The following is an 11,630-nucleotide window of genomic DNA, read 5'->3' as shown; positions in this document are numbered from 1 at the left end:
ACAGCAGAATACAGAGATTTTAATCATTTTTGCAAATCCGTGTCATTTTAAAAACTTTGTCGACTGTACACAATTTCTTTTTTTATATATATATAAAAATGTTCCTGCTTTTAGTACATAATTCTCGTGTAAACATCCCCTAATTCTCTATATCAGTGTCAGTGTTCCTGAACTCCTGAAACGCCTCCATTGTAGTCTTGAGTTTCTCCCGGGAACGAACACGTCACAATATTCCTCATTATAATAATTAATGCGCAGAATAAAGGGGCGGGGCCTGGTTGAGTTAGTTAGTAGTGTGTTAAACTGGCGGTTATGGTAAGGGGCGGGACATTTCCCAAACACACTCGAAGCGCTCGACCAATCACAACACACTGCTCCAGCCGACCAATCAGAGCACAGTGTGCTTTTCAGAAGGAGGGGCTTCATAGAGACAGGAAGTAAACAGAGCGTTACTGACAGACTGGGAAGAGAGGAGCCGCAACAATGGAGAATATGAGGAGAATAATCAACATTCAAGCAGGAAAACCTGTTCTAGTAGAGAAACAACATCACGACTTTGTAAAAGGGGTTATTATAGTTACAGTGTTTAGCCTTCTGTGATGAATACTTCAGATGCCGCTGTAATGCAAAGACTCCTGACAAGGCATCATAAATAAATCACATTTCATCCCAGGGAATTATCAGTGTCCTGTAATGGCACGCTTTGTTTTTTCATCCTGCTGCACCTGTGCATGTCTGTCATGTGTGTGTGTGTGTGTGTGTGTCCTACCCGTGGATCAGCGCTCTCATACTCTGACTGCTCCTCCTCGGGTCTCCTGCTCACCTTCACACAGGTAAGCCTAAGTTACAGGGGTCAAAGGTGAAGTCCAGTGAGTTATTTTAGGACTGATGTTGTGTGTGAAACATTTGCATGTTTGATGTTGAACTGAATTGAAACTTGCTGCTGTCAAGTCAAGTCTCCTTCATTTATACAGCGCTTGAACAATATAGATGTTTCAAAGCAGCTTTACAGTGATAACAGGAGATTACAGTAACAGATAAAGTTAGTTTTGATTGATTCACTTCCATTGCAAAGATCATTAGTTATTAACTTACACGACACTGTTTTAACTGAAGGGACAATGGAGTTATTTTAGGACTGATGTTGTACAAGAAACATTTGCATAATGATTAGAAAGCTGAACTGAATTGATCTGAATAATTACACTATTGTCTTACATTTTTTAGAGCTGTTTTTACTCTTTGCATCATTGATCATTATTCTCCTGTTTATTGCTGTGAATCAGTCTGTATTGTATAAAGAGCGATAGAAATAAAGCTTTACAATAAGGTTGTTGACAAGAACTAACATTGAAAAATACTTCTAAAGCATTTAGTTAATGTCTGATACATCATTAAAAACCAAAGTTGCATCTGTTAATATTATTGTAACGGACCAGAGCTAACATGAACCAGCAATGTATTTTTGTTTAACTAATGTTAACAAAGATTAATAAACACTAACAGATGTATTGCTCATGGTTGGTCAGTGTTAATGTTAACTAATAGGACCTTCTTCTAAAGTTCTACCAGATTTACAGTGTTTTTTTGACATGTTAATTATAAATAATAAATTAATAAATTGCTCCTTAATACGCTTTTCCAGTCTGGATTATTCATAAAAATATTTTATATGGATATATTAGCTCTCACAAGACAATATTATTTAATTATAATTTATAAAAAAAAATTATATAAAATTCAATATTTTAGAGCACAGCTTAATTTACAAAATAGTTTTATAAATCACAATATTTAAATTTAAATCTTTCAAATTTTCTATGACTGAAACCCTGGATATTTTTTCACAATGCATGAAATACATAAATACACGGTTGCATTAATTAACATAGAAATGCAATGTATCTTTAATTTTTTTTATGGTGTCTGTGTTTTATTGCTCTTTATGTAAATTTGCATATATAAGTTTGTCCAACTTTATCCTCATATTTACAGTGCACTCACATATAGGGCTATATATAGCAAATCTAAACTGCTTGATTGTTTATATTGTTGCAAAAAGTATTGTAAATGATATTATCGTCCAGCTCTAATCTGATAAACGTGACTATAAGGCATGAAGTTCCTGTAAAGCTGCTTTTAAACTGTGTATTATGAAAAGCACTATATATATTTTATTTATTTTTTTGCACAAATTTGCAAATCTGAATATTTTTTTAGATGGTGTGATTTCACAGGGTCTCTGTGTTGAAGCTCTGAAAGGATCAAATATTTATTTCATTCCGTGAATCCAGTAATATTCACCTCAGCAGTTTGAGATGTTTCATCGCACATCTGGAGTTTAATGTGCCTTTCCTCTCTCTATCAGGTGAGTTATGGATGAAAGCTTCGAGACGTTTGAGGAAGAGCTTGGAAAACCAGACGTTCCTCCTCCGAAACCCATCAGACAAGCGCGAACCGGAAGCAGAGCAGGTACAACATAAACGAGCTCAAATGATCTCGCTGAGCAAATGCATTGCAAACAAGCAGAGAAGTGATTCGTATACATGCACGTTTCTGGTTCAAACATTAATATAAATCCTCAGGAATCAAGATGTCTTGGAAGCAAAGTGTTCGTTCTAAATTAAGATCAGGGCTTCAACACTATTTGTGGTGTTAAAGTGAACAGTGAGTCTAATAATACTACACAATAACCTTGACAGACACGAGACACACGACACCGTCCAACAGCCCTCTCTAAAGATACAGCCTATAATGTGACTTGCTCTTCCAAAAACTGTTTTACTGTAAAAGTGCACGCAGTTTCTTGATGCAAAACGATTTTTACTGTAAATTATAAAGGTACATTTATTCTTAAATAATTTATAGTATTGTATTGTACAATAAAATCACCTGCATTTTTTGTTAAAGAGTGTTTTTTTCCTACAAAAAAACAACTAAAAACAATTTTTTCAGTTTAGGTCGTTCATCTACGCGACACAACACAATTTGAGGGCCTGAAAACGCAAACTTTTGAAAACGGGTTTCAAAGTGCAAGTTTTTGAAAGCGATATCGTTATCGTCTCCGTGTAAACTACAAAAACATGCATTTGTGAAAACGGTGACATCATGTGCATGTGTGTCACATGATCAGTCTACAAGAGCACAAAGTGACATCGCCATCTACTGGCCTAACAGCAGAATACAGATTTTTTTGTTGTTGCATTTTGACAACTTTGGCGTCTGTAAAAAAAAAAAAAAAAAAAAAAAAAAAAATTAAGAAAACTTTTCCTGCTTTTAGAACATCATTGTTGTGTAAACGTATTTCTCTATATCAGTGTCAGTGTTTCTGAACTCCTGAAACGCCTCCATTGTAGTCTTGAGTTTCTTCCGGGAACGAACACGTCACAGTATTCCTCGTTATAATAATTAATGCGCAGAATAAAGGGGCGGGGCCTGGTTGAGTTAGTTAGTAGTGTGTTAAACCAGCGGTTATGGTAAGGGGCGGGACATTTCCCAAACACACTCGAAGCGCTCGACCAATCACAACACACTGCTCCAGCCGACCAATCAGAGCACAGTGTGCTTTTCAGAAGGAGGGGCTTCATAGAGACAGGAAGTAAACAGAGCGTTACTGACAGACTGGGAAGAGAGGAGCCCCAACAATGGAGAATATGAGGAGAATAATCAAAATTCAAGCTGGAAAACCTGTTCTAGTAGAGCCTGAAAACACAGTCACGACTTCGTAAGAGGGTGTAATAGGTCCTCTTTAAATGTATTAATGTCTCACTAAGCATTTTTATTCATTAAAATTTCTGCAGTGTATTTATTCTACAGTAAGATGTCATGTCAGTGTGATCTGTTGTTGTTTATAGAGATGTACGCTCAGAGGAGGCTGCGAGAGGTGAGTCTGATATCACATGACAGCTGGAGATCACAGTCACACATTCATGGCCTGTTTAAAGCCAACACATCTGAGCACGACCTTTAACACACACGTGTACAGTTACATTAATAAACCTTCTGTGTCCTACAGGAGGCTCCAATCGTCCAGCAAGTCCCGAAGATGATTCCTCGGGAACATCCGGTCTCTGGCGCCAGTATGTCACCCCGATCCCCTGCAAAACACTAATTCATGCTCGTTTGCACTTTTACTCTCTTCTTGGCTTCTGGTGTTTAGTTCTAGTTCATCCAGTTCTAGTTTATCAGGGGAACATAAATATTTTGCGAGCGAACGCAGTTTCTCTGGGGCCAGAATAGTTTTGTGGAAATAAAGTATTGAAATATAATGCAAAGTTTATCTGGGGAACGTAAATATTTTGGGAAAATATTTTGCGAGCGAACGCAAAGTTTATCGAGGGATGGAATAGTGTTGCGAAAAAATCATTGAAATATAACGCAAAGTTTATCGAGGGGCGGAATAGTTTTGCGATAAAAATCATTGAAATATAACGCAAAGTTTATCGAGGGACGGAATAGTTTTGCGATAAAAATCACTGAAATATAACGCAAAGTTTATCGAGGGACGGAATAGTTTTGCGATAAAAATCATTGAAATATAACGCAAAGTTTATCGAGGGACGGAATAGTTTTGCGATAAAAATCACTGAAATATAACGCAAAGTTTATTGAAGGACGGAATAGTTTTGCGATAAAAATCATTGAAATATAACGCAAAGTTTATCGAGGGATGGAATAGTGTTGCGAAAAAATTATTTAAATACAACGCAAAGTTTATCGAGCGACGGAATAGTTTTGCGATAAAAATCATTGAAATATAACGCAAAGTTTATCGAGGGACGGAATAGTTTTGCGATAAAAATCACTGAAATATAATGCGAAGTTTATCGAGGGACGGAATAGTTTTGCGATAAAAATCACTGAAATATAACGCAAAGTTTATTGAAGGACGGAATAGTTTTGTGATAAAAATCATTGAAATATAACGCAAAGTTTATCGAGGGGCGGAATAGTTTTGCGATAAAAATCACTGAAATATAACGCAAAGTTTATCGAGGGACGGAATAGTTTTGCGATAAAAATCATTGAAATATAACGCAAAGTTTATCGAGGGGCGGAATAGTTTTGCGATAAAAATCACTGAAATATAACGCAAAGTTTATCGAGGGACGGAATAGTTTTGCGATAAAAATCACTGAAATATAACGCAAAGTTTATTGAGGGACGGAATAGTTTTGCAAAAAAATCATTTAAATACAACGCAAAGTTTATCGAGGGATGGAATAGTTTTGCGAAAAAATCATTGAAATATAACGCAAAGTTTATCGAGGGACGGAATAGTTTTGCGAAAAAATCATTGAAATATAACGCAAAGTTTATCGAGGGACGGAATAGTTTTGCGATAAAAATCACTGAAATATAACGCAAAGTTTATTGAGGGACGGAATAGTTTTGCGAAAAAATAATTGAAATATAACGCAAAGTTTATCGAGGGACGGAATAAATTTGCGAAAAAATCATTTAAATATAACGCAAAGTTTATCGAGGGACGGAATAGTTTTGCGATAAAAATCATTGAAATATAACGCAAAGTTTATCGAGGGACGGAATAGTTTCATGAAAAAAGCCTTGAAATATAACGCAAAGTTAATCAGGGGAACGTATTTTGCGAGCGAACTCAAAGTTTCTCGGGGGACGGAATAGTTTTGCATAAAAAATAAATTAAATGTTTCCTTCTGTCTCATATTTAAGGAGTTCCGTAATATTAGCTCATATGAACTTTAATTAGGTTTAGATTAAAATGTTCCTGTATCTGTGTATGATCGCGTCTCTATTGTTCTGTCCAGCGTCGTTACGCAAAGCTCTGTCCATCCAGAACCTGACCCAGATCGAGACGCCGTGGGAAGGAGTGACGCTGAACCGGTGTTTGATCGTGGCCATTACCATCCTCCTGCTGACCTCCGGGTTACAGAGAATACACGGCAAGTGATCTTAATTTGGTAAATTTCATATTCATAAAAGTAAAAGAAATAATTCTAAACCTTGTCTGAAGGTCTTTATGGCTGATTTTCATTTGTATATTGAGTCTCTCCAATGTATTGATAAAAAAATTTTTTGAGATACAATCTTATTCGCCAAAAAGTTGAAGCTTCTTGAATTTTGAAATTGTATATGCTGTCTTTATGCTGTATGATTTATTTGTTTATTTTCTTCATTTCCATTTAAATCAATAGTAGTATATATTGCTTATTGTTTCACTTTTTCTTTTGTTTTTATGAATTGTAAACCTAATTTCTTTCTAGTTATTGTCTTGTTATAGTTGTTAATGTTTCATGTTTGTCTTAATGTCTAAGTTAAGTATTTTAAATAACTAAATTATAAATAATAATAATAAAAATAATACACAGCAAGTGTAGGCTACTAATGTGGAAACATCAAATCTGATCATGAATTTTGTATTTTTGTATTTTTGATTGTTTCTGTTATATGTTGGGTGTGTTTTAAAAATTGGACCCTGAGTCTGTAATAAAAGTTTTGATTGATGATTGACAGGTGTTTTCTCCTCACAGAGGCAGTCAGAGGCCGTAAGGATGAAGAGCTCACGGCACTAAATGAGAGACACAATCTGATTAAAAGAGGGAAAATAACACCACATGAGGTGAGAACAAAAAAACACAAGGCATATAAAGGTAAAAAGATGCAGGCTTGGATAATAAAGTGTCTCATTTTCTGTGTAAAGTCAGAGCCCGTCTATGGAGAGCCTGGCCACTCCCTATTAAGTCCTATTGTACCGAATTTTGGTTGTAGTTGCACCAGAGCTCCACTGGGGGCGATCGCCCATGAGTGCAGAATGAATGGGAGTCTATGGAGCTAGACAGCTAAATTTATCTCTTTCACCCGATTGCCGTTGAGAAATCTCAGATTCGATAGTAGGTTTTGCAAGTTCAACATGGGTTATAGGTCGAAAGTTGAATGAACGAGTACTTATGTCCTTTCGGTTTCTTACAGGTTGAGTTGTTGCCCATAACACGCTAGCATTCTGCTAATGAACGCTGATTGGTCAGTGAAGGACTGATTACGACCAGAGATACCGCTTGATGGTCTTTTAAAACAACAAAACAAAAACTCTTCTAGCACGTGTGTTTACCTGTGTCAGCTGTGTGTTTACCTGTGTCAGCTGTGGTGTGTGTTTACCTGTGTCAGCTGTGTGTGTGTTTACCTGTGTCAGCTGTGTTGTGTGTTTACCTGTGTCAGCTGTGTTGTCTTTGCCTCGAGAGGAAAGAAAGTGCAGAGCGCGAAAGCACCAAAGTGACTGAAGGATTGCCGTAAAGCAGTATCTCTGGTCGTACGATGTGTATGACGTCATTGACATTTTAAAAGACTTTTTAAAGCAAATAAGTGACTCTAAAAAATCTAACACCCAGCGATGTGTAATTTCTTTGCATCTCCTTTCGAATACAACATTCAAATTACTAGACAAAAAATTATATCCTGAGAAAAGTGGATTTTGAGGGGTATAGCGCCATAGACCTCCATTCATCCTGCACTCGTCCTGTGAGCGCCCTCATGTGGGGCCAGAGTGGAACTGCACTCGTCCTGTGAGCGCCCTCATGTGGGGCCAGAGTGGAACTGCACTCGTCCTGTGAGCGCCCTCATGTGGAGCCAGAGTGGAACTGCACTCGTCCTGTGAGCGCCCTCATGTGGAGCCAGAGTGGAACTGCACTCGTTCTGTGAGCGCCCTCATGTGGGGCCAGAGTGGAACTGCACTCGTCCTGTGAGCGCCCTCATGTGGAGCCAGAGTGGAACTGCACTCGTCCTGTGAGCGCCCTCATGTGGGGCCAGAGTGGAACTGCACTCGTCCTGTGAGCGCCCTCATGTGGAGCCAGAGTGGAACTGCACTCGTCCTGTGAGCGCCCTCATGTGGGGCCAGAGTGGAACTGCAACCAGTTCAGAAGCTGGAAGTTTACTGAGAGTGGAAGTTCTCCCCTTATTAGACATTCTCTGGCAAAGTAATAATGGGCGCTTTTAAAACAGATATGAATGAATCTGTTGTTTTAAATCAGTGGTTTGACTCGACCTCAGAGTCACGTGATTTCAGCTAACGTCATTACGTCATACTGTGATCGGAACATTTCAAAATCGCGATGACGGTTCGTCAATCTAATGAATTTTATCACAACTGCATCTATAATACAAAAAGGAGAATAATTGCTTCTAATTGAACTAGTTTGCCAAGCCCTGCCTAGGACTACAAATGAATAAAACACTGCAGAGTCTTAATATTTCATGGTAATTATATGTAGATGAAAACATTTGGAATTTGTTTGTAAAATGTGTCATTATTTATACATGTTTGGGCTGCGTTTCCATCGCATTTGCAGTGTTTTACACTTTCCAACATTCGAAACAGTGAATCATTTTACCAAGGAACTGTTTAATTTGATTCATAACTTCAAAGAGTGTTTCTCCCATAACAAATGACATCTTTCACCGCTGTCTCCTGCAAAAAAAGCGCAACTCCTGTTAAAAGGGAATCACTTTTTTTTTGTTTTTTTGCCTTGTGTCTCTGGAATACTTGATTCTATGGAAGCTTGTTTCCACCACAGAATAAAACATTTTAAAAGATAATTGCGACTTTTTATCTCACAATTGCGAGTTTACATCTCGCAATTCTGACTTTATTTCTCAGAATTGCGTGTTATAAAGTGAGAATTGCGTGATATAAAGTCAGAATTGCGTGTTATAAAGTCAGAATTGCGAGAAATAAAGTCGCAATTGCGTGTTATAAAGTCAGAATTGTGTGAAATAAAGTCACAATTGCGTGTTATAAAGTCAGAATTGCGTGATATAAAGTCGCAATTGCGTGTTATAAAGTCAGAATTGCGTGAAATAAAGTCGCAATTGCGTGTTATAAAGTCAGAATTGCGTGAAATAAAGTCGCAATTGCGTGTTATAAAGTCAGAATTGCGTGAAATAAAGTCGCAATTGCGTGTTATAAAGTCAGAATTGCGTGATATAAAGTCGCAATTGCGTGCTATAAAGTCAGAATTGCGTGATATAAAGTCGCAATTGCGTGCTATAAAGTCAGAATTGCGAGAAATAAAGTCGCAATTGCGTGTTATAAAGTCAGAATTGCGTGAAATAAAGTCGCAATTGCGTGTTATAAAGTCAGAATTGTGTGATATAAAGTCGCAATTGCGTGTTATAAAGTCAGAATTGCGTGAAATAAAGTCGCAATTGCGTGTTATAAAGTCAGAATTGCGTGATATAAAGTCGCAATTGCGTGTTATAAAGTCAGAATTGCGTGAAATAAAGTCGCAATTGCGTGTTATAAAGTCAGAATTGCGTGATATAAAGTCGCAATTGCGTGCTATAAAGTCAGAATTGCGTGATATAAAGTCGCAATTGCGTGCTATAAAGTCAGAATTGCGTGATATAAAGTCGCAATTGCGTGCTATAAAGTCAGAATTGCGAGAAATAAAGTCGCAATTGCGTGCTATAAAGTCAGAATTGCGTGATATAAAGTCGCAATTGTGTGCTATAAAGTCAGAATTGCGTGATATAAAGTCGCAATTGCGTGCTATAAAGTCAGAATTGCGTGATATAAAGTCGCAATTGCGTGCTATAAAGTCAGAATTGCGTGATATAAAGTCGCAATTGCGTGCTATAAAGTCAGAATTGCGTGATATAAAGTCGCAATTGCGTGCTATAAAGTCAGAATTGCGTGATATAAAGTCGCAATTGCGTGTTATAAAGTCAGAATTGCGTGATATAAAGTCGCAATTGCATGTTATAAAGTCAGAATTGCTAGAAAAAAAGTCGCAATTACCTTTTTTATTTTTCACTCTGTGGCGGAAACAAGCTTCCACATGACTCTGATTGGTCAACCGCTGAATATCAACCGGCACTACATTCGCGTGTCCCGTATCACTCCTCAGACTCGCGCCTTTTTCTTTCTTTCATACAACTAGCGCCATCTTCCGTCTCAGTTTATTAATGTAGTAAAAATGATCTCAGAACATAGTATTAATATTACTGTTACTATTTCATTGTTTGTCTTGTTGTTTTGTACATTGTAATGGACTATTATTTCACATCTGTGTGTTTATTTATTTGGTGAGCTTGAGTGTAATACGCAGGATAATGTACAGTTAGTTTGTCTTTAATGATTATCCATTACATAGTTCTAATATTATAAAAATACTGTACAGTCAAGTCACCTTTATTTATATAGCGCTATATATAATACAGATTGTTTCAAAGCAGCTTCACAGTGATAACAGTCCAGCTTAAGTTCAGTGATGGTTCATTTTTGTTGTAAAAAAGTTATTAATTTAGTTCATTTATATATATATATATATTAGGGCTGTGAAACGATTAATCGCGATTAATCGTTTCACAGCCCAAATATATATATATGATTAGATGGATGGATAGATGGATGGATAGATGGATGATAGATAGATAGATAGATAGATAGATAGATAGATAGATAGATAGATAGATAGATAGATAGATAGATAGATAGATAGATAGATAGATAGAGGTCACAGAACAATATCTGTGTGTATAAATAATAATCACTCACCTCTAAATTGATACTCGTAGCCGGACACTTCATTATGGGAACTGTTGTTCTGGTGGATTGATGATGACGAAGGCTCTGGCAAATCCAAGAGAGCGAATCCAGAGCGAGTTTCCAGGAGCCTGAGACACCGGGCCCTTCCCGACCTCCGGCTCCTGAAGACCAGAGGAACACGATTCACCGAGCGCAGAGCGAGAGGAAGACGAGAAGAAGACGAGATCAAAGAGAGACCGACGAGGCGGAAAGAAAAAGAGATGAAAGTCAAGAAGAAGGGAGAGGAAGAAAAGGAGGAGAGGAAGAAACTGAAGAAACCAGCGAAAGAGAGCAAGCAGAAGCCTGTGAAAGAGTCAAAGCCGTGATGTAATGATGACAGAAAGTGATTAATGTCATGAAAATGCTGAATAATCATAACGCTGATTATCTTTAGCAAAGCTGTCGTTTGATTATAGGGTGAAATATGTGCTAGACACGTTTGTTAGATTCACTTTTACAGTCAAGCCAACATTTATTCTCTCATCATCACAGTTTATGCGCTATAGTTTAGAAAATGGTAATTAAATATGAGCAGAACTCAGTTGATATTTCACTTCTGTTAGACTGTCTCACACATGAATTATGTTGAATATCTGTCAGCTGTTAAATTTAACTACACAATTAGATAATACCAGTTTAGCTCAACCAATCACCAAGCAATGCTTCATTGTGTTCAGTCTGTGTGTGAAAAGAGCATTAGCAATTAAAGACAAAACACTTCAGCAAAACATGATCAGCTCAAAGTGTCCCAATCATTTTTGCTCCCAAATTTGTATAAATGTCACTGGTAGTCTCTGTATGAAGAACATTTGAGTATAATAAAAATACCCCCAAAAATGATAAAAGGGTCACATTTGTTCTTGTTTGAGAAGCGTTTCACTCAAATATATGTCAAAACCGGGAACAAATACGGTGGCCGAGAGAGCTCAAAACACGTGCAATTAGAAAAACACCTGCAAATCATCAAATTATTATATTTCAAATAATTATATTTTGAGGGTTAAGCACATGAAACGCTGCTTTACAATCGTGTCCACGGAAATAAAACTGAAGTCAGAGGATCATGTATAAA

General features: G+C 37.1%; 1 protein-coding gene across 3 annotated transcripts; it reads left to right on the top strand.

Annotated features, from left to right (window-relative positions):
• The first annotated feature begins 676 nt into the window (after positions 1-676).
• LOC311292912 (uncharacterized protein) lies at positions 677-11,396 on the top strand. 3 transcript variants are annotated; one of them, XM_084412748.1, is made up of 7 exons: positions 677-833; positions 2,369-2,472; positions 3,855-3,883; positions 4,016-4,079; positions 5,787-5,921; positions 6,510-6,598; positions 10,549-11,396. In XM_084412748.1, the coding sequence occupies exons 2-7, from the start codon at positions 2,376-2,378 to the stop codon at positions 10,882-10,884; spliced, it is 750 nt and encodes a 249-aa protein (XP_084268874.1). In that variant the 5' UTR covers positions 677-833; positions 2,369-2,375; the 3' UTR covers positions 10,885-11,396. The 3 variants fall into 3 exon arrangements, with proteins under 3 accessions (XP_084268874.1, XP_084268875.1, XP_084268876.1); XM_084412749.1 differs by having other exon boundaries at positions 768-833; positions 3,817-3,883; positions 10,549-11,390; XM_084412750.1 differs by lacking the exons at positions 677-833; positions 2,369-2,472 and adding an exon at positions 3,613-3,754 and having other exon boundaries at positions 10,549-11,390.
• The last annotated feature ends 234 nt before the right edge of the window (positions 11,397-11,630 follow it).

This window comes from Rutilus rutilus (assembly GCF_951802725.1).
Source record: "Rutilus rutilus genome assembly, chromosome: 6".
In the NCBI taxonomy this organism is placed as follows: Eukaryota; Metazoa; Chordata; class Actinopteri; order Cypriniformes; family Leuciscidae; genus Rutilus; species Rutilus rutilus.
The sequence above is the reverse complement of the archived record's forward strand: the minus strand, read 5'-3'. Positions and strand labels throughout refer to the sequence as shown.